The 24,330-nt window shown below is 36.8% G+C and overlaps 1 protein-coding gene across 1 annotated transcript in view; it reads left to right on the plus strand.

Moving 5' to 3' along the window:
* Positions 1-24,330, plus strand: part of PIEZO2 (piezo type mechanosensitive ion channel component 2) — a 311,014-nt gene that overhangs the window by 183,983 nt on the left and 102,701 nt on the right. The window contains exon 7 of the mRNA XM_082754254.1: positions 2,914-3,127. Coding sequence (XP_082610380.1) covers positions 2,914-3,127 — 214 coding nt within the window. The remainder of the gene's footprint in view (positions 1-2,913; positions 3,128-24,330) is intronic.

A 24,330-nucleotide genomic window follows, 5' to 3' on the forward strand; every position in this document is an offset into this window, starting at 1 on the left:
GGAAAAGAAATTGCTGCTGATTTTATTTAAATTAACTTTTTGGCAGGCACTGGAGTATGCTGAATTGCTTTATTTTTTTTTATGCTACTGCTACGTGGACCTATCATTCTGCATGTGACTTTTACGTTTTCTGTTATAACCAAATGGTGAATAGTTGCATATTATAAATGGCAATAACATGAATTTATAGATTTGGTACTGCCAGTTCCAAGTGTAAAAAGGAACCGTATTCATATAGCCTTTTTTTAAAAAAAAAAAAAAAGAGAGGAAGAGAGAGAAGGAGAGAGAGAAAGAAAGGAAGAAGGAAGGAAGGAAGAAAGGAAAGGAAAAGAAATGATTAATAGGTGAACCATGCAGTGTATAACAAAAGTGTGTAGCAGAATTTACAATGATTTTTGATGTGATTTTAATGTTGGTTGTTTAAAATAGCTTTTTTGATATGATACATCAACAGCGTATATAACATTTTCTTTAGTAATACATAATCAGCTACAGAGAGAACTGAAGTACACAAAATTATTGTTGGTTGTAGAAAATTGATTGAAAATATGTTCCTGCAGTTGTAAATTAGCGTTTATCTGCCTATGTGATGTTTAAACAGGATCCCTACATATGAAGCATAAGTGCAAGTGTATGAGTAACATAGAAGTATGCTAAAATATATATTAAAAAAAAAAGGTGGTATAAAATTTTTTGGATGACAAGGACAGGACTGATGTGGATTTTTCAGTGAGGTAGGCTGTTTCACTAATGCAAACTCATCTAACAGCCCTAGATGTAGCCAAATTCTAAGTAATAAAAAAAAAAGGGGGAAAAAATAGGCTATGTGGATCACAGTGGAGAATGACATCAGGGAAGACAGATACCATGAAAAAGAATGGCTGACAGGTATGCGCAAATGGAAATTATTTCAGTGTCTTTCTGAAGTTGCATGAATATAAACAAAACATAACCAGTGGAAGATGAAGCAGAAGTATCACACATAAGTGGTAGGAGGCATTTTCTCAGAGTGGCATTGGGCAGCTTGTCTGCATAATTCCAAAACACACTGAGGACTGGGAGGTATTCAGAGGAAAGTTACAAAAAGGGCTTGAGGTCTGGGAAGCCTATATTCCAAAGAGAGACCTCAAGCTTAATTAGTTAAATACTTCCATATTCACTGTGCCAAGAAAAAAAAAATTATATATATATATATATATATATATATATATATATATATATATATATATATATGAATGATGGTTTGATTGCAGTCTGCAAGTACTGACACGGGTACAAAGAACCTACATATTTGTGGCAGACATTTAATCTAGCAGAAGTTATAATGTGACTCAATATTTAAAACAATTTGAAACCGGAAATAAATTTTGAATTTTTCACAGACAAAGTAATTTGCCGTATAAACAACTTATTTATGGATATCGCATATTCTCCTTCTCCTAAAGTGTTTAAATTAAGACAAAGTATCTTTCTGAAGGAAGCAAATATAGAGTTATAGGTTTGAGGCAGAAATTACTGGGTAAAATTTTATATCCTTCATTACGGAGACAGTCAGAATAGATGATCCCTGTGGTTCTGTCATGCTTTTAAAAGTGCAAGCCTATGGAAAAGTCAGCAGATTATACGCCAGAGCAGAAACAAACACCCTAGGCTGAAGATGTAGTCTGAAGCATGATGTAGAAGGTTGCAAGAATCATACTCAAACAAAATTACCATGAGTAAGGATCCTTATGGTACACATTTTGCCCAGCATCCCATGCTTGTGGCCAGCTTTTGACAATTTCTGCCATTAAAATCCAGAGTGAAGCCCTCTGCCTTCTGAAACCCTTTCTGTCCCCTGCTGCCTTGCAAGGACTCTGCTCTGTGAAAGCTGGGGACAGAAATGTTTGGGGCTACCATTCGGGCATGTCACAAGTCTGTCGGGGAGAGACCCCCTGGAGCACAGCAAAGGCAGCTGTGGCCATACCGGAGCCATGGGGCACCGGGAGCCTGCAGATCTGTCCTGAAGGAAGGCAGCATTCAGATGCACTAGTAAAGAAGTTAAAAACAAGTGGGGGCAGTCATCCCTACATAGTTCTCTTAGCTTCAGTACTGTTACTGCAGTGACCCCACTAAGCTGCTAAGCTGCATGTAAGGTCTCTATGTCATTTTCTCTTGGTTTCCACTCCTGGACGTGTATATCTTTCCTGCTTCCTCATTTCTTTGTGGGATACACACAGAACATCAGATTTCCTTCACCAATCAGACATTTTAACAAATGAAATACTCTGCTACTTGGGTAAGAGCAAAATCAATATACATAGGTACGACAGCAGATTGCTTGTCATATGCAAATTTCAAGTTTCTATGAGTTATAAGAATAAAAAAATCTACTGAATATTTTCTAGATAGCTTTTATTTTCACTATATGTATCTTTTTTTTTCATTTTTATTAACTCAAGATACTTCAAGATTTATATGACAAGGCTTTTTACTGTTCATTCGTCGTGCCATTTTAACATCGTATACTTACAGTTCATTTTGAAATCCAACATGCCAGTGCTCTCAGGCAATGTCTCCATTGGTTGGCCTTGCAGCCACATTTCTGGTTTTCTCCATGCTTTGCAAAACATCTTTACAAATGTGAGAGAAGATTTCATCTTGGAGCAAGGTCTGAAGCAACGTTGTGTACAAAGCCCAAAGGTTTACGGATTAAGTGAATCAAGAATGGATTAAGTGAATCAAGAAAAAAAAAAAAAAAAGATCCTTTTAGTCTCCCAGCTAATAGCAATCTAGCAATCTTAAGAGCTAATTCTAATAATTAGCATAAAACTAACTAGATTAAGTTGTATAATGCACTTGTCAGACTTAAGTATTAACCAAATGCTGGTGTTTCCCACACTTTTCCAACCCTTCAAATTTTTGTTTTGACAGGTATGATGGTGCCATCTTTGACCTCTGCTGTGTATTTCCTTGTATTTTTGGGCCTGTGTACATGGTGGTCTTTTTGCCAAGTATTTGATCCGCTGATATTCAGCTGTCTGTGTGTATTAATGGCTATATTCAGTGCGGGGCACATAATTGGACTTTACCTGTACCAGCTACAGTTCTTCCAGGAGGTTGTTCCACCAAAAGATTTCTATGCCAGGTGAGAGAAATTCCTTTCTTGTTTAGTTGTGGACAAATGATGCAATGTTCTGTTATTGCCTGTTGTTGAAGATGGTCTTCCACATAATGCTTTGACAAAATTTCTGTGTCACTTTGGGAATCATCATGTTCAGTCTTTGAAGAGTGGAAGTAAAACAGACTGAATGTTTTGGATGATAGAACAGTGACAGTCCTGTCTGGGCAATTGGATACAGAGGGAACGTTAGAAGGGGAAGGTGATTTTTTAAATTTTTATTTGTATATTTTTATTTGTATTATTATTTTATTGAGGCTCGCATGTGAGTGAGAAGGACTTGGTTAAGACAGGAGATAAAGGAAACCAGTGGCAGCATTGATGCAAAGGCAGTGTATGCATGTATGTTTTTGTTATAGGAAAAGAAATATTCTGAGGTCTAATGTAGTAGTGTCTTAACTGAGGCAAAATGAAAGTGTGGCACCATCCTTGTGTGCAGAGACTGAGGGCTGCTGTGGTACTTCATCTGCTGTGCATAATACTAGACTGTTAATATAAAAATTCTCTGTGGTCATGCAGAACATGCTGATCTTATGTTCATACCAAAAGCTGCATCACTTCTGGGTCAAAAAGCAAGTTAATTTCTAGTTACTGCTGCAGTAAATATTAAATGGATGTGACTTTTCTGACCCTTTAATTTTTTTATGTGCTTTTATACTGGTGTCTAAAAGAAGATGAAGTAATAGATGTGTTTTATTCCTTACTATTTTATTTTATTTTTTTGCTGCTGGATTATGACTGCAAATTTTTTTAATGGTATGTGTTTATAGTCGTATAGTGTTTCCTTAGATTAAATTAAATACAAAACTTATTTTTATTTCTAGTAAGCCTATTGCTCCTTATAAGTATTATAAGTTGAAAATGAAGAGGTATCAGATGTACTGGGGTGAATCAATTAATGATTCATATCGTGGTGTACTTCATTAAAAGCAGCAAAAAATGAGCTGCTTAGCAACAGTAGTTGGTACTTCACCAGTTATTTTGACATTTTATCTTGTACAGATTAATAAATGTGTGTTCTGTGATATTGGAATTGCTGACTGGAGGAGGCTGATTTTGGAGGGCATAGCATTACCAGGAAAATCAGAAATGGTCTACTTCGTTTAGGATCTTTTGTGCCACCTAGAGGTCAATGGAGGAGAATGGATAATTTCTAGTAGTTCCAAGTTGCTAAACAACTCACAACTTCCCTGAAATCTTTGTTACTTTCTCCGTGTATTAATAAAAGAAACAGAAATTATTATTAATCCAAATATGAGGTTATCATCTTACAATGTTTTATCACCAGACAGTAGTAAAATTTTATCATGGCAAGGAAGTATGTTTCACAACATTTTTGCTATAAAAATCTTCAGAAGCATCATTTGTAAAAGCTCTTTCCTTCTTTTTAGTATTTTCGTTACAAATTTTAACTTATTTTACTTTTCAATTAATTTAGTCTCAAGCTTAGTTTGTATATTAGGTTAATTTTGTAAATTCTACAGTTTATGATTAAATTTCTTTCAGTGCAAATATACCACTTAATTTTCATCACTATTTTTTGAAATGAAAAGTAAGATTGCAAGAAAATTATTACTTCACTGAAGCACCTTCAGAGTGTCGGTAAAAAAAAAAATTCTTGTGTTGGGCTTTGGAACTTTTATTTATCTTGCTAGTCTTTGTAAGCAAAAATCATGTAATCTTATTGTAAACTTCCTCTTGAAATGGTACGGTTGTGTACTCTGTCTTTTATATATATAACATGAAGAACTGATGTTCTAAATTACACAGGAAATCATATTGGAACATACAAAAACTGACAGTGACTTCGACAGGAGGTGTGGTGATTATGTTCTTTCTTCACTCGTGGTTCAATTTTCTTTGATCTGATTTTAGGGAGATGGGTTTGAAGAGCATCATGACAGGTGTTATCAATGCTTGGAGGTGCAAATCTGAGTGTAAGAAAAGCTACTAATAAGGTTTTTAGTTATTGGAGTAGGACTCGGATGTAAAGCAGAGGCTAGAGGAGTGAAAAGTGAGAGACATACTGGAATGGTACAGAAAAATATTTTAGCATTTCTCATCTTAGAAGAAATTTAATACCTTGCTATTTTATGTACCATCTTGGTTTAAAGTGAAGCTAAGTTTTCAGAGTTCCCATTGATACCAGTGGGTGGCCTACATTGGTAAATTATATGCTGAGAAAAGAATCTGATTCTCACTATTTTTCTCTGCTATTCTCACCCAGAACATGCTATTCAATGTCTTTTTTTTTTTTTTTTTTTTTTTTTTTTCAAAAGGAAAATAGAAGATTGTTCTTATACTTACTCACCTGAATGAACTCTCCTTATTTAGTTGAAAAATATTCACTGTATGTAAAATTTTACAACAGGTACATGTATTTGCATGCCTTAGTTTTAGGGCTGTTATAAGTGGACCTTTATCTGTAAAAGAAGGGGAAAGGAAACATAAAGAAAAAGGGCTTTTATTTCTCCGGGAAGTTTTGACGGCTTGTCCCCTAGGTTAAACTCTCCTCAGATGCAAGGGCAGATATGAAAATTACTGCTGTTGGGTTATCAGTGTATATTTTTTCTCTTTGCAGAGCATAAGGCTAAGATTGGTATTTCTGGGTTTGAGATCTCAAATTTGCAAGAAATGTGCAAGTTGTTTCTGCTCCACAAAAAAACGTGTTGTCTCTGAATACTAGTGCATTCAGCTCACCACTGTATCAATTGATTTCAGGCTAGATGATGTTAAACTATACCCAAACAAGCTGGAAAATTCTCAATATTTTATTATTAATATTTTTCAGCTTAGGTTTGCATCATGCTTGTGCTGCTCCTTCTTTTTAAAAACACTTCAACTCAAAATTCAGCAGTCATGACTGTAAGAAGTGACTGAACAGTATCACCAGACAAATGTAGTTTTCTTGAAAGGGGGTGGTCTGAAATAAAACTAGGGAAATATATCCCCTCTGGTGAACTTTGATGTTTTGCCCTGGAACCTTTTGGGATTCTGCAAGCAAACTACCACCACCACTGCCCTGCAATAGGATATTGTGATAACACATCCCTGCATATTTGCCATATTGCTGTTATCAAACACGAAGACACTGATCTTCTACGAGGTTTGAAATCTACTATAGTGACTTTCTGGTTCTGCTATGGACATACAGAAATGGCATAAGCACAAACACACACTTAAATGCCATCCAGCATGCAGTGGAGTCTACAGATTTAGGAATACATAGGGTACTGAAAATTTGAAGGATAGCTGATATGTCAGGGATAGGCACGCTACTGGTGAGCTTGTATGAAGCTTCCTCTGCTGCTTACAGCTTTTCTTCTGCAGACCAGTCCATAGTGGAGAAGTGAGTAGCTGTAATTCAAAGAAATGCCCTGACTGCCTTGTAAAGAGTGGTCCTAAGTGGCTCAGGGGGTCTGGTGTCAATAAGGCCAAATTGGCCCCTCAGTTAGGTGTTACCTAGTTGCTTAAGTTAATACTGGTTATATGCTAACCCACCTCTGACAAATAAAATGTTCACACTCTTACCCCATTTAAAATATTTACCTTCTGTGTTGCCTTGCTGCTCTATTGCCAAATTGGTGATTTGCAGAGGTGGGAAAACAATAGCAAGAAGTATCCATTTAAAACAAAATTCAGAAAATATCATATTTCTGCCATAAAATTCTTTTCACCTGATTTAACAAAAACATGTCAATAAGCTAAAATGACTTTGGAAATTATGTACACAGTGTCACAGCCTGAAAAAATATGCAATAATGTTTGCCATTTTTCAGATTGCTGCCTCCTTTCTTCCTGATGTTGTTTATTTTGGCAAAAGGATGTAATTAGGGCAATGATAAGGCCTTGCCAACATGAAGAAATAAGATCAGTGCAGTGGTATGAAGTTTATCCTGAGCTAGTAAAGTTATTCCTGTCCAAACCTTTGTTTTAGAGTGCGTTGTTTATAGATCCAGGAACCAGATGCAAGTTAAAACCTATGTGCTTTCTTAGAGTTTTAGATCTGTCTTACATTGCTTGTAGTTTTCAGGCAAGTAATGTTCAAAATAGTTTAAGTAAAAATGGTGTCATCTGTGGGAAGGCATCACGCTTATGAAGTGAGGCAAACTTGGAAGTACAGGGAGTACAGACACTTGACAGTAGGATATTACTTCACAATTTCTTTAAGTGGATGGGAATGTGGAATTACACAGCTGATAGTTTCATTGCAATCTGAATGGGAAAGTCTAATCTAAGGCCGTCTTTTCAACAGGAAATTTTCTTCTGAAGGGTGCCTATAAATCTCTTCAAGGAGAGACTTTTTAAATAGGATTTGTGGTGATGATTAGTAACAAGCTTTGGTAAGACAGAGTGTTTGAAGTTCATTTATGTATCTTATATTAAGCTGCCCTTTGGCTGGTACAGCTTTTGTGCCCTCTGCCTGAATTTTTTTCAGTCACTTACCATCATGGCACTACAACACCCACTGCCATTGCACAGACCTCTGGAGACGTGCAGTGCAAGGACACTGTTCTGCCCTTGTTCCATTTCCATCTTCCTCTGTGTGCAAAGGCACACTTTGTACTTGCAGTGAGTTCCAAACCATGCCATGCTGGCCACCGCTTTTGTCACTGATTCGTTTGGGTTTGAGAACAAGGATTTCTCTCTTGCAAAACTTAGCTAATCGATGTTATTCTTGAGAGTTTTGCAGCTGAATTTCATATTACCTATGTAATGCACCACAGCTTTGGAGACTATTAATATCACTTAGAAGGCTTTAGTTTATGTGCTTTCTTAGAGCTTTATCTTCAGTTTCATTATCTGTATTTATTTATTTTTTTTTAATTATCTTGCAAAGGAAGTGAATGATTCTGTTAACAGCTTAGAAATGCAAGTTTAGATTACTATTGACAAAAGACAGCAATCATCCTTGCTATTACTGTAATCACTTTCTAAATTATGAGGTAGCCCAGGGCAAGTGCAGCTCTGAATTGCGTGATTCTGCAAAGGATGTTTTATCAAAGATTTTTATACACCTTACAAAGCAAGTTTCTCAATATCATGTTAGAAAACACTTCTGTACTACACAGTAAACAGTCCATTTTCTATTAGCTGAACCTTTATAGTCCTCATTATAATATAATTTCATATTAACTACCTAATAATCTACATCTGGTGTCCAAAAATATTCAAAGACTGCCACAGTTGAGACAATCTATCCCACGTGCTTGCTTTTGTTTAATGTGGAATGGGTATGTTCACTAGCCTTTCTTTTGGTAGGAGCATTTGTCTCCTCTCTATTTTTTTTCAAAAAGAAAAAGAGCTTAGAATTTCATATGATTGAGAAAACTGTTACTTTTTTGTCAGATCTAATTGAAGCTGACCAGATTTCATTAGGAAAAGGTCATATATAAAAGTCCTTGTTCACAGGCAGCGCAGCTGCACAAACTTTATTTCCAAAAACCAAACTCTAAGCTCATGAGCAACCATGGCAGATAACAATGAGTGGACAGCTGAGCCTGTTCATTACAATAAAGCAGAGAAATACAACAGGATTAAGAAAAACTCAGAACAAGAACAAGAAAGCTTGGAGGAGGAGATCTGTAACAGTTGATGTTACAGATCTTGTAACATCAAGTTCTTGATGGCTTCAATTTATAATGAAATCTATCTTAAACATGCATAAGATAAACTATATCTTATCTTAAAATCTAAAAAATTGTTGATATTGCTGTTGACCAATTAATGTAGAGGGTTTTTAGGTAAGTTCGACCTGAAATCTGAGACATCGTCTAGGGAAATTGTTTTGGAGTTGCTTATTTTTTATTTATTTTTTTTAAGCTAGGTTTTCAGTGAATGCAATTTCTTTTTCATTGGTAAAGAAGACCACATAACCCAGTTTCAGTCAGTGTGGTGACCAGGGTCTTTGTCTTAAAATATTAAGCACGTAATTTTCCCACAAGTCTTACCCTGGATTTCTGAATTCAGCCTTTTATTTACTGGAAAAGTAAGAACTGGGGGTGTTTTGGAAGGTGAAGATGCTTTACATTCTTCCTGTGGACCCAGACAGACAGGCATAACATGGCATGAGTGGACTTGATGGGAGTCCCAGGGAAGTGGGAAAGTTCTCTCTGACCTTGAGCATTTCCATTTCAACAGTCAGTTGCTGATGGAGGCAGAAGCAGAATACTAGGAAAAAACAGCTGCTCTTAAAGCACTTGAAGCCAAATGCTAGAACTCAGTATTATGTCTTCATTATGCCTGCCCTGCCTCTTATCTGCCCTCCCTCCCAATGAAAGCCCAAACCCCTTTGATTAACATGAAAAAAGAAGGGACAAGTAACACTGTCTTTTATAAAGACAGCTATGAGGAGTCACTTATATTTGTTCCCATAAAGTTAATTGTTATAATCTTTCAGATGTCTACCACTCACAGAAAATTTTCACCATGTGTCCATGAGAAATCCTTGGGAAAATATGAGTTATTCTTCTCCAAGTAAAAATACAAATCATTGAAAAAAAAAAAAAAAAAAAAAAGATCAATGTTTGTCTAAATCTCCATGTAAAAAGTTGATTGCCACTCTGCCATTCACCTTCAGAAACACTTTTCATTATGAACCACCCAAATTGTAGTTCAGAATAGGAAAAAGTGAAATAGTTGTACAGAAATGCTGGTTCTCTGTTAATTAGCAATGCAGGAGTAATTCTGACTGCACAGTGAAAGGTGCTGCAGTCCTGGTCCTCTCTGTGCTCTTGCAGCTAGAGGCAGTCCCACTCAGAGCTTCCACTGTCCTGCAGCTCTGCATCGCTGCCTGGCTCAGCTGCAGGCTGAGCTATTGAATTGCAAAGGGACCCTGACAATGGCACAGCAATTTTGCCGATTTGGAGATTTTACAGCAGAGTTCACCCATCTTTACACATAACAAAATCTGTGAGCTACAAAGCTCATTTTGTTTCATAAAACCCATTTAATTTTCATGACAGATTTTCCTTCTTCTAAAGAAGGTGAAGGGTGCAAAACCATAGCAAGGGAACAGTTCTGTAGCATGTCTGATTTACTTTTCTACTCATTTGGTTTTGTGACTGCAGAACAAGCTTAACATATAACTTACCTCTTGGCTGCTGACCTCCTCTGCTCCCCTGAAGATACCAAGGAGCCCAGTACATGCAGACCCCTCTCAGAAGAGATCCCCATAGGAAAGTCTGACCAAAGTGTGTTTAAAGGTGGACTGGTTTTAAAACTGCAAACAGCATTCTCAGATAAAAGGCTGGGGACTATAGCTTCATTTTCACATAGTTCAATAACTGGTTTTAAAACTGTATTTTTTATTCAGTGATCTAATTAACATAATATTTATGCTGTTTCATTACTTGTTGAATGCAATTTATGAACATGAACAGTGTTGCCTCCCTTGATTCCATTCACTTCAACAGATAAAATTAGCAGTACTTGTCTTCAGTCCCTTCTCACCAGAAATTGCAAGATTTTCATCCCTTTGCACATGGATTGTGCAAATTCCCCATGAGACTTTGAACGGGCTGTCTAACCCCTGCCTCACCGATCAAGGAAGGTGAATAGAATTGCAAGTGAAGTTGCATAAACTTAGTGAGGAAAGTCTAGTTTTATTTATAGCTAGTAACAACAGCCTGCTGTGAAATAGATGGATTAGCAATACTATCCTCTGCAGAACACCTATAGCCAGGGCTGGTAAATAGTTATCTGAATTAATGACAGCGCAGCTAAAGAGCTGAAAATACAAGTTATAAAAGTAAACTGAGGAATACTGGAAAATTCATAGGAAGTCTTATAAACTTGTCCATTACATTTATTTCTCATTCCTAAGAGGAAGAAGTACTGGTTCCTAACATACCTTAATATTCTTTCATTCTTTCTCAGTGTCTCACTTCACTAGAACAGGCTGGTGTCATTTATATCAAAGACTGCTCAAGGTGACTGTCCTGGTTTCAGTTAGAACAGAGTTAGCTGCCAGCCGGGTTAAACCACAACAGTGACTGACCAAGAAATGGTCCTATTTAGTGAATCTGGCTCAGGATTTCATTTAAAATTGATCTTTTTACAACACTGAATAATAATTTCATTTTTGCCTGTTCTGAGTTTCTCACTGGTAGCCATCCTGATAGCACTGTCTGGAAAATCCAAATGCAATGGGAGAACAACTCCCATCAGTACTGGGTGTTCCCTGTCAGGTGTAGCAAGAAAGCCTTGGAGGTACTGTAAACCTGCTCACTCCTGTGGGATTTCCAGCTCTGTGTCTGCCACACAAGCACTCCAAAATGAGTTCACCTCTTTCATTGCTTATTCAGAAGAATAACCTTGGAGATTTGCTCATTAGTAGGCATGTAATAAATGTGCATGCTGTACTTGCTTTATAGCAGAGTTGTACTCAGCAGTGATTTAAAATTAACTCAGGTTTTGGTGGAAGTCCAGTGGTGACAACAGGGAAGTCAGTGTAAACTTACCAGTTTTACTAGGGAGAATCTGTAGCCCTTGCTGATTTTCACTTGGTTATTAATACCCATCTCTTTTTAGTGCATGCTGTAGTTCCTTAAAATCAGCAAATTCTTGTTTGTGCCAGGATTTATGGCATGTTTGAAACTCTCTGGGAAAAGCAACAGATGAATTAGTAAGTAGACTGCAGAAATTTCTCTGGCAGTCTGTGTGGCTCTCCATTCCCACCATGAAGCTGTTGGCATTCACCATAGCTCTCACCCCACACCAAGTGCCAAATTCAGCAGGCACAATTTTATTCAGGGTACCGGTGTTGCACGACAGGTGATTGACTTCTCTCTATCTTCCCCTTGTCTAGGAAAGGGATGCAAACCAAAAGACATGCTAAGACACCAAGAGATGTAAACCAGGTGATGTGCTTTTAAAAACAACTTTCTGCACACAGGAGAGACTGGTTTTCCCTTGTTGCAGGTGGTTCTTGTTAGCACAGGGGGGGGAGTCTTGGCATTCCCAACAACGTGTACTGTATCCGGAAACTGAACTTACACTGCAAACATAAAATCAGTCACCATTGCATGACATAATGCTGGCAAGGTGCCACTTCTTTGCTGTCTTCTGCCCCCAGATAGCAGTGCTTTAATGTGAGAAGAGCAGAAGGTGCCTACTTCTTCAGATTCATTGAGACATTCAGGTAAAAGGAATGGAGAGAGGTGAGAACGACTTTGCAAGTGCCACTGTGCCATGATAAATTTACCTGTTTGAATGAACTGGGTATGCAATAACTCATCACAGAGCCTTCCCACTTCTGCACTCACTCAGACAACTTGGGCCCAACACACCTCTGCACTAAAAGAAGCCCTGCTCACAGTCAGCAAGAGATGGATTTCACCTTACACACCATGCATCTTATGATTTTCATTCTTATGTTTGGATACAGGTTCTCCGACTGTCACAGGGTATGTTCCCTGCCTGTCCACGTGTCCCTGTGTGGACATGTAAGAGATGCCTGTGAAGAGGTGACCCTTTAATTTTATTTTCTCTGAAAGAGCACAGGTCTGCCTAATATAAACACTGATAAAATGCCTGGGAAAAAAAAAAAAAAAAAAAAAAAAAAAAAAAAAAAAAAAAAAAAAAAAAAAAGGTCAGAAAGATAACAGAAATGTAAGAACTCCCCTCCTACCAGATTCAGGTTTTCAGGTTGTTACTGCTTTGTGGCATTAGCAGGTCAGCTTCTCTTGGCACTACAAGCCTGTCTTTACTGTTTTCCTGAGGTCTGTCTGCCAGCCTTTATTTTCATGCTCTGGCATGCCCTGGAATTATGATGATAGATATTTAGCACTTATATAGTAGCTCTTTGTGTTTTCAGCTCAATTTAAAAACGTTTGCAAAGGAATCATCCCACATTCCTCAGAGGTAGTACAAAATGCAGTCCTGACTAATCTCAGTCAAACACACACAGGGGACTCAGTCCTTGTCTGCACAAGAGGCAGTTTTCAACAGGTACACTGAGTACTCAGAGTGGAAGCAATTCATCTCTTGCTTATATTCATTTAGCTGAAGGTGGTAACTTAAAGACAAAAACTGAACCGATGAGGTACAGTTTACAACTGCTTTTAAAATGGCTATGTTATACAGTTTTGGTTGCACAATTAGTTAATTAGGTATTTTTCCATGCCTTATTGCTTATTATCCCTTTATCTTCCTTCCCATACCTTGCTCTTTTCCCTTCCCTTCCCTCCCCTTCCCTTCCCTTCCCTTCCCTTCCCTTCCCTTCCCTTCCCTTCCCTTCCCTTCCCTTCCCTTCCCTTCCCTTCCCTTCCCTTCCCTTCCCTTCCCTTCCCTTCCCTTCCCTTCCCTTCCCTTCCCTTCCCTTCCCTTCCCTTCCCTTCCCTTCCCTTCCCTTCCCTTCCCTTCCCTTCCCTTCCCTTCCCTTTTTTCCTTTCCAAAAATAAGTGGGAATCACAATTAATATTTCTCCCTTAGGATATTTGCTTAAAAAAAAAAAAGAAAAGAAAAAAAGACTATCTTCTTTGCTCATATTTTCTACTGCAGAGTCTCTTAATTTGGGTCTCAATCACTTTTTTTTTTTTTTTTTTTTTTCCAATCTGTTTCACTGCCAACTGAGTAAGTGGAAAATCTCTTTATCCTCTTCATGCATCACTGAACCTAGAAGACTGTCCCAATGTGACTGAAAAGTATCATCCTTCCCTTTCAGAGGTGGAAAAATTCCTGGACAGAAAAGTTAGATGAATTGCATAACCCCCCCCAGATAGTCAGAGCTTGGACTCAAACTCAGAGTTGTTGGCTGCAGTCTCTGTCCTTAGGTTCCTAGATCACAGACCAAATTGCCCCAAAGTTGAAATGTGTGGAGCTACATTTTGAAACATTTTCTGTTCTTCTGCATACATTATTCTAAGAGCTGACAGTAAATCTCTTAAGCTGGCAGTTGGTTGCATAGTTGGTTGTTGTACTAGGTCACTAGCATGCTCTGGCCAGGTAGCACCACCCTGCTAAATGCTGATGCTCACCAGGGCTGTTGGAGCATGGTGTGCTTTTCCTAAATGATTCCTGCTGAAACATTATGCTCAAAGGTCTAGCTGCACAAATGCATCCTTCTTCCAGCATCTGAACTTAGGACAAGAAGGCTGTCTGTGGGCTGCAGTACCTGTCTGAGTTTTGGGGGCAGGCTGTCCTCCTTCCTTGCCATCCTACGTGGTTGTCCTCCCTCTGATGGCAACTCAGCTGTCAGGTTGGGATTAAAGAACTGGGAAAAGATACTGGGGATGCTACTTCAGGGTATTTCCTCAGCAGATGTTCACCTCTGTAAGTCCCAGCAGATGTCCCCAAAGACTAAAGCAACATCACTGCTTTTCTAGTTTACTGATGTACTGAAAAGGTCAAGATCAAGATTAACGCTCACCAGAAATTCAGAGCTCTACTGAACAGAGCTAATGAAACTGTCTGAGGATCCAGAGAGGAAAACCACTGATAAATCTTCTTCATGCCAGGCTTTTGAAGATAGACTTTGTCTAAGTAACAAGGCATTAGTAGACCCACATCTACTATTAGTGATAACAGTGGGGAATTATTGCCTCTAAGGCAATGAAAGCACACTATGAGCTTTTGGAATAGAGGTCACTACAAAGCTCAATTACTGGATGAAATGTGGTATATTTCACAAATCCTTATGCTCAGATTTAAATTCCTCTTAGGGCAGCTGCTTTATTTCAGATATATGAAGTATTTAAAAGTCTGAAGTTCAGTCATTTTTAATGGATGTCCAGTCCTTAACAGCTTCCAGTCACATAGTCTCAGAGAAAATTCCATTATCTGGTTACTTTAAAAAACAGGTTTTGTAACAGATACGATTTAACATCCTGTTTTAAAGTTGTTAATTCACTTGAGAGCAAAGTGATTTTATTGTTGCTGTTTATATGTTCTTTTTTTTTATTATTTTTTTTTCCTCAGAATAAAGATTTGTGTTGTATTTGGAGTTTTTGCAAGCTTTTATATAATTCACAACCCTTAAAGCTATCCTTTCTCCTCTGCAGCTTCCTGGATTAATGGCTCATAATTTTTCTCTGTCTTCATTATATGCATGATATTAGCACACAAGTTTTAAATTACTTTTTTTTTTTTTTTTTTATGAGGTTTCTCATGCAATAGCTGTGTGTTTGAAATTAGTTTTCCTTTAAAAGAAAAGTCACTGATGTTCAGAAGAGGGTGGGAGATATACCAGTGCTGGTTTTGTCATTGCCAGAAAAGCTTTGATCCAATAGAAGCTATGGAAACCAAGACTTGGTAGAAAATAAATGCATAGACATCTGCTAAAGAGCTATAGAAATATGATGACATTAAAACAAAAGTTAGAATGATCTACTTACCCACCAAGCCTATATTCACTGTATATATGCCTGTATTATAGTGTTGTGATAGCAACACTCTGAAGGAAAGCACTTCCAGTCAGTCTATGTTTTCAGATATTTCCAAAAAGTTTATTAACTGTTAAGCTGAAATTTATCATGATTCTTCTCAACCCAAACAATCAGATTTTATTTTATTTTATTTTGTTATTGTTAAGATGGCACAGTTCCATTTAGCCCGTTCTGAATTATCCAAGTCTGAACCAAAGCAGGGTCTAGGTCTTTTAAGCACTAAAAATATTGCAATGCTTTTTAAAGCTTGTATTACTCAGAAGTGGATAAATTTAATAAGTTGCACACAGCTGTGTACTGAAATCTATGTCTGCGGTATCTCCCTACATAGTTGTCCTACTAAGCTGAGGAGAAGGAGTGGAAGATCAGCTCCATCTCTGTGAATTCTTACGTATAACACAATGTGGAAAGATAAATGCCAGTTTTCCTGTTCATTCTTTTTTTTCCATTAAAAAAATACATGTGAGGCTAAATGCCTCTCATTCATCTTAACCCTAATTCTTTGGGATTCTTAATGTACTTCATCCAACTTTGCCAACTCTTTCCTCCCTGTATTTTGTTATTTCTTTAAAAGTGTTGTATCAGTGTTCATGAGCCCCACTGTAGTCTTAATTCCTGGCATGTATCCTAGAGAGTAACCAGCTTCTGGAAGGCAAGGATAGACCTGGAGGTACCACAGGACTGGCTCAGTCCTTTCCAACAGCATGTATTTCTTTCAGCATACAGCCAAATGAGGTACTGGCTGGGGGACGGTGATGGCTCACAGGGTTCTCTTAACAGACCTTATGGGTATAATTTTATTGATCAAAACTTGTGTGTAGCTTTGCCATCCAAACACAAAAAACTCAACAGGACAGCTTGAGAGAACAGGAATCTGCTGACATTTAGAAAGTCTGTGTTAGAGTGGTGGGTATATTTTCTTCTTCTTTTTTTTTTTTTTTTCCTTTTTTTTAAAAAAAAAAATCTTTGTTATTGTTGTTGTTTTGGTATTTTGTTTTTGTTGTTTTCTAATTTATTTATTTATTATTATTTCCACTACTCTCCCCCTTCTTCAACCCAGGGTATTTACAAATTTGATGGGAGTATGTATCTCCTTTAAGTCAAATCTTGAAAAAAAGTTCACTCTTCAAGCATTGCTTAGCATTTAGGATACATTCCTTTCTGTATTTTAAGTATTCTTCTTCATTAATCCCTAATGTCAAGCCTGGATTGTGAAACATGATGTTTTGCCTTTTATCCTTGTATCTTCATCTTCTTTCCCCCAGAAAAAGAAAATTTCTATACCATTACCCCCCAAAAGGCGACTTTTTTCACCATTTCTAGGAATTTACTGTTGTTCCATTTTTCTCTCTTTTTTAAAACAAACAAACAAACAAAAAAGCAGTTGTTCATCCTCTCCTCTCCTCTCCTCTCCTCTCCTCTCCTCTCCTCTCCTCTCCTCTCCTCTCCTCTCCTCTCCTCTCCTCTCCTCTCCTCTCCTCTCCTCTCCTCTCCTCTCCTCTCCTCTCCTCTCCTCTCCTCTCCTCTCCTCTCCTCTCCTCTCCTCTCCTCTCCTCTCCTCTCCTCTCCTCTCCTCTCCTCTCCTCTCCTCTCCTCTCCTCTCCTCTCCTCTCCTCTCCTCTCCTCTCCTCTCCTCTCCTCTCCTCTCCTCTTTCCTCTCCTCTTTCCTCTCCTCTCCTCTTTCCTCTCCTCTTTCCTCTCCTCTTTCCTCTCCTCTTTCCTCTCCTCTTTCCTCTCCTCTTTCCTCTCCTCTCCTCTTTTCTCTCCTCTTTCCTCCCCTCCTCTCTTCCCTTTCTTCTTCTCTTTCCCCTTCTTCTTTTCTTCTTCATCTCTCCTTTTTTTCTCTTGGTTGGCCACTTTTAGCATATCCATTTTAGGGCTCAGTAATTCAAATGGCAATCAGTCTTGATAGTCTGTTCTCCTACCCCAGCCCCAGTCAGCATTCCCTTGTCTTATGAGGAGAGTGCAGTAAGTATAAAATAACAGATAGCCAGATGATATAAAGTTTCAGACAGTTCGTAAAACCAAACAGAAATTCTACAACCGAAGTTCTACTAAAATGGATTTCCCAAATCCAGACCAGCACAGCAGAAGTCTCTGATGCCATTGCTGTGAATAACCATTCAGTACTGGCTATAGCAAAAATTCCTGTAATCATAAATACTAAATCAGGAAATACAGCTCCTGAAGTGGCTTGGTGCAGACATTTTCTTCAAACTGTAATCTTCATTGCCCTGTTCTGGATTTAATTTCCAGCCTGCTACCATGTCAAATAGAGTTGCAGACTTGCATCATTGTTTTATTTTATTAGTCTATGGTAAATCTTTTCCTGAAACAGGAAGCAAGTCCTGTGAAGTAATCTTTCCTGCTTAAATCAGTCAGTATTTGTAATGTACATCCAGTTTATTGTGGATAAAGAGCAAATGTTAAAATGTTGAGCACAATAACAGGAATATTTGGATGAAGAAGGCTTGAAATACATATGAACGTGTCTTGAAAATGATAAACTATCATCTGTAATTTTATAATTTTAAACAAAATTCTGTGTGTGTTACTGTTCTTAGCACAATATTAAAAACATACATTTTTTCCATTCCCAAATTCCATCTTGATTTTATATTATAGTACAAGTTAAATCTTATATTGTAGTATGCATAACTCATGGTGCAGTATACATACACATAGTAGCAGCTCTGCATGAGAGAGTTTAGAATAGAATTTATATTCAGATCTATTCTATTCTTTTCAGGTCTCTGTACCTTTCTCTTCCCCATTGACAAAGCAACTATGGAGGTGAGATCATAACGTGCTTGTATTCTCAATGTTGTAACTTCACACTAAAATCAATGGTGTAGTGCTGCTAAAATATTAGATCTTGAATTTCCAAATCAATGCCACCTAAAAAATAATAATAATTAAAAAAAAAAAAAAACAACCAAACAACTAAACAAACAAAAACAAAACCAGCAAACAAGCAAGCAGCCAACCCACTAAAACTACATTACATTTAGCAACCTTAAGGAAATTTTCATGGTTATCTTTAAAAAGAGCATTACAACACTTGACACTCATGCCTAAATCATCCAGATAGTTCCTACTTTAATAGATACATTTATGTGCTAATTAAAACAAATACACAATTCTCAATAAAAATGCACATTGTAATTGCTTCCCTTGACAAAAGATAGCGGAATCACATTTGGTCCAGGATTTCAGACATCCTGCCTTTGCCTTCTACGGAAACAATGGTTTCTGGCATCTAACAGATGATGTCCTATTGCATGCAATAGCTGTCCAGATTTCCTTTCTTCCTTTTCCCCTCCCAGTCAATCAGTTTCACTCTGTTTTTTTTGGCCCTATCACCTTGAAAAAATAATGTTTAAGAATGTGAACAAAAAGTTGAGTGTATTAGGAGAACACCTGGTTTGTTTCTTTCTTATCTCCAGTCTTTTACAATTTTTTAGGATATCAGAAAATCCTGTTTCCTTTCCTTAGTTTTCATGAATGAGAAGCATTTAAAACTTTGTCATGATATTAACATATGCAGTTAATTTAATGACATAGCCTTGTGTTTCTGACCAGAATGATTTGTAATAGGTGGTGTTTAGGAAAATGCTTGAAAAATCTGAATATGGGTTTATGCTTTTTTATGTTTGCAATGAAGGCAATTAACTGAGAGCAAAATCGACCAATTTATGTCAACATACATCAAGTCCAGCTAGAATATATGAGAACTAAAACCAAAGCAATGTACAGACTCATGAGTACTTGCAATTACTCCACAGAGGTTCAGCAGGCTCTAGTGAAATTGAGAATCCACTGCCCTCTTAGAACCTTCAGAGGAAGCATAATCAACAGGACATGATAAGAGACATTTTCCTGCCACCGTGAATCACTTGTCTTCTTTGACTGAAAGCTCTTAATGATTTTTTTAATGTGCGTTTTGCACATTGTCATGGGTTAGGTTGGGCTCATGAGAAAAGCTGTTGTATGTCTTTTGCTTCCGCTTAGTGAGTCAGAGTAGAGTCTGTAAAACACTGTAAGTTATTACCTAGAGGCTTTCTCCAGAGAACATGAATGTTTTTGTTATATTGATATATTTTGATGCATATTCATAACTATTGTATGCAAGGCACTTGCTTCTGTCACTAAAGTGACATTATTTATGTAATTTTTGTTCCCAGCCCTTAAAAGAAACAGCTGCTAAGCTCAGTCAGAATTTCACTACAGTCTATTCCAAAGGTCTTTCATACAAGTTAAAGAAATCACCAAGATATTACATTCATTTTGTTCAAATTATATTTTCTGAATCTCCAAACAGTTGAGGTGAACATTGGTAACCGTGTATTTGGGAGTTCTTTGTCTGCCTCCAAAGCCTGTCACATTTTGGGATTCTGTTCTTCTCTCTCCATCTCCACCTCCATCTTCACCTCCACCTCCATCACATTGTCTTACCAGTGAGCCATTTTCAGAAAATTCAGAGGAACTTAGTGTCATTTTTATAGAATTGGCTAGCATGTTGTGAAGACAAAAGAGACGAGAGGTAACAGCTGTTAGTTAGGAGGAAATAAAGAAAGCTTAATTGTCCTTGATTTTTCTTTGCTTGCTTGCTTGTTTTGTTTTGTGTATAAGTGCATAAAGGTTTTGCAATGACCAGTTCAGAAACTTCAGGTCTAATATTGTAGCAATAAAATAGCTTTCAGCTATTTCCTAATTGACATTAAACTGTCCAAAGAAGCCTGAATGTATTTAGGTGAATATGCGAATATGGGCTTCAACTCTGATATCTGGCTGGTGTCCAAGTACAACCCCTAGGCCATGCAAACAGGTGAAAGCTGTGCAGTGTGATGGAGGTGGACTGTAGATGTTCTGACTTGTTGCATGAGGTTGCTGTAAACTGGGAAGCTCAGAGAAGATACAGGAAAATGACTTCTGTCCTGTTGTGTAGTTAAAAGTAGTGTGAAAAGTAGTATGTAAAGTAGTACACAGAATTGTAGGAAGATGTAGCAACTGGAAAGCTCATCTAGACAAAACTATTATAGAGACTAAATGCTATAGGAAATAGTATGGCAATAAAAGATCTGGTATCACTTGAAACTGAGATTGGATGCCTTTCTTAACTATAAACTTTAATCCAACCACAAATTATTTGTACAGTATAAGAATTATGGTGTGTCCTATTTTATGCAGGAAGTCAGAATTATTACTTCCCATCCTGGCCTTGGAAATTACAAGACAAATCCTGGTCTGAAGTCAACTCCTAAAATACCAGTTCATCCAGAATCCAAACTGACAGATATATTTTTACAAAAAAAAAATATTCCACCCCATTTTTACAGGGGGCAAAATTCACAGACTGAACAGATCTGTATTTATTCTGTTTGATAATTCTGTATATGAGAGATACATTTAATTTGATTTGTTAATATAATCATATATGTTCACACTTTACACAACAACTTACTATTACTGTCAATTTTTCTATATTAATGTAATACTAAACTAATGCATGCTGGGGAGATTTTAGCAATCTGCATAATAGAATAATAAAATGTGGTGCTTTGACAGCCCTTTAGGTCAACTGTCTGAGTACAAAAGTAATTTTTTTTCTGTTTTCAAATAAAATTGGAATTACTCTTCTGATTTTTGTTAGATATCAAAAGTTTTTTAGCGTTGTATTTTTGTGTGTGTGTTGTTGTTGTTTGGTTAGTTGTGGTTGTGTTTTGTTTGTTTGTTTGTTTTTGTTTGTTTGTTTGTTTGTTTTTATGGTCATAGTTTACAGCTTTGTCAGAAAGTCACAGATGATCAAAGTGTGCCTGCCAGAAGGGTGATTCACAGATTCAATAGGAAGCTTTGCTGGGAAAATGAGTGAGTGGAGTAGGAATTGAATAGATAGATAGATATCACCCTTTTAAGAACTGCTTTTCACATGCTAATTCAGAGCATGCCTCAGTCAGACATTTTAGTTCCTTTTGGCCCTTTATAGTTTCTAAAAATTTCCAAATGATTTCTGCTATGTTTTTAAATAAAATGCATTTTTCAGAATACTGATGAGGACTTTGAAAAACACAATTTTTGCTTCTTTGCAAGAATAGAAAAGTGAATTTATTGCATCTGACAAAACGCTATTTGTTCATGAAGTTAAATGCAGACTTTTGAAGGGTAAACAATTTCCACTAGCAAAAGGTCTTCATGTATTTGTTTTGTCTTCTGTATCCAGACATTCTTGTCTTGTTTGGAATCCAGTTTCTCTCACCTAGGACTCATTTTGGGTTTACTAATGGCATTCATATATGTTGACTAAGACAAAGTCACACTAAGATCAGAGCTGGAGGCAAATATAGCTGATCCTGATTACAACTGAGAATAATGACATCTTTGTGGAATTAAGTATGCAGAACTGGAAAACGCCCTAATAAGTTTTGCATACTATAAATTCTTACAAGTTTTGCAGCAGTTATTCCTGTGTGTTTAAAAGCTTTAAATAAGAGAAGATGACTGTATGTCTTTGATTAATGTTCTGTGCCAGCAATTCTCATTGACGATAATTTTCAAGCATAAATATTGAATGAGTAGCAACTTGTAGCCTTACTGAAGGCCTAGACAGAATGAGCATTCCCAAGACTTCAGAGTGTATTGAATTTGGTTCATGGGAAATGTTGTGTTGAGTACCTTTGTGACTAACAATTCTCAAAAACTCAGAAGACCTCAGAAACGAGCAGCAGTTTTTCTAGGTTCAAGATTTATGAGATAAATAGATATACTGTGGATAAGGTCACAGCTAAGAGGGAAGAGGTATGTTATAACTTGTTGGTATTTGGTGAATGCAGGACCAGATTGGAGCAGAATTAAGCCCCATTGTAGAAAGTATGGATTATTTGAAGTAAACAGATTAAACTAAGAGAATGAGGATTTAACTGAAATGTAATAAATTTTCCTGACTGGTAAGATCATGTGGAATGCTTCTTCAGTGGAGATGAAAGGAAAACAAAAGTTTTTGAGACTTTATAGTACATTATACAGCAGAATGGAATATGTGATAATAAGATCAGGTCTGCCTGGCAGAAGGGTTCAGATCTGTTTTTCCCTATTTCTGTAGGAAATACTCAGCATTTACTGGCAATGGAAAGACTTTTCACTTCAGTAAGAATTGAATTGCACTCTGATTCTGAGACATTTATGAAACAGAAGTAGGGTAATTCATACTGTGCTTACACAGAAAATATTAAAATGAAGCAGAGATGAAAGAATGCATTATTAAATAGAGGTAGAAGATGAAACTAATAGAGCTCAACAACCCTGATCACTGATGGGGAAAACTTTCAAGTCAGATTGCAGAGGAAAGTAGATAAAACAAGATGTTCCCCTATGCTGTTAGAAATATGAACAGAATACAGTTCAGCATGTATTTTGGCCAGATGGAGCCAAACTGTAACACTGGCTCTGAATTTGCTTGGATTCTACACAGCTCCCCTTTAAATTACAACATTTCATTTTGTATGCAGAATCTTTTTTTTTTTTTTTTTTTTTTTTTTTCCAACCTTGGATCCACCCAAAAACTCTGAGAATTACTCAATTTATAGTCTTTGGCTCATGTTGACAATCAGAGTGAGAAGTGAGTTCTGATAAATTGTTTAATAAAACACTAGTTCTGGCAGTTAATGGTATTATACCCTTGCCACTAATCCCCAGTGAATGAACAGGCATAACCCATTCATTTTCACTTGATTTTCACTTTACAGCATTGAAAAGGCAGATTTCAGGCAGTAGATCTCTGTTGAATATCATACTAATTGTATTCATTCACCCTTTTGTGTTGGATTCTAGTAAGTAAAAGAAGTAATCTTTTAGACGTATACTATTCATGATTAAATCCCCTAGCAAGAAAACAAGTAAACAAACAAATGAAATAAATATATGTATTTTTTTTAATATATTTGTTTTACTCTTTTAGAATTAGCAGAGTTTGGGGTTTTTGTTCTTTCAATAAATGATTCTCCTTAACCATCATTTAGATGAAATCTATTTCTTCTAAAAATCAAAAACTCTAACTCTCATACACATTGTAGAAGAAGCTTATCAATAAAACAAACAAACAAACAAACTGATATAATGAATACTGATATGTGCTGTGGTAATGTTATGAACTAGCTCTGGATTTCTGCAAAATATTTAAGACCAAAAAAAAATTTAACGATGACTTCCTACTGGTTTTGTTTCAGGTATAAAGCATCTAATATCTTGTCTTAAATTAAAAATGTTGTGGTTTGTCTGTTGATTTTGTTTTTGTTGTTGTTTGTTTGTTTTTAATTAAGTGTGTTTTTTTTGGCATGAGTTTCTTACTTGGTGAAATCCTAGTTTTTCAAGAAATAGTCAAATATATCATTAATTCTGCAACTACATTAATTATGGAATTAATTTTTCATCTTTTTTTTTTCCTCAATGATATGATCATTCAGAGCAATTGCTTTGCCAAATGTTTTCCATTGTTCACAAAAGCCATTAATTCAGTGGAGCTCTATATGTCTATAAGTTTTTTCTATAATTAGACAGCAATTTTTAATAGTTTTTTTTTTTTCTTTTTTAATTTTCAGTAAACTGTTCAATGTGCTAAGGACATGTGCTTTACAGCTCTGTGCTGGCAGAGCGTGTGGAATGGCATTGTATGTCAGTTTACTAAATCACTTTGAAATGCCATGTTACTGTGATTTGCCAAATGGTCATGCATCTAGATTCTCTCTCCCCATTTTCTGTAGCTCTGAGCTAAAAGGGCTCGGGTCATTT

Source organism: Aythya marila (genome assembly GCF_965140915.1).
Source record: "Aythya marila genome assembly, chromosome: 2".
In the NCBI taxonomy this organism is placed as follows: Eukaryota; Metazoa; Chordata; class Aves; order Anseriformes; family Anatidae; genus Aythya; species Aythya marila.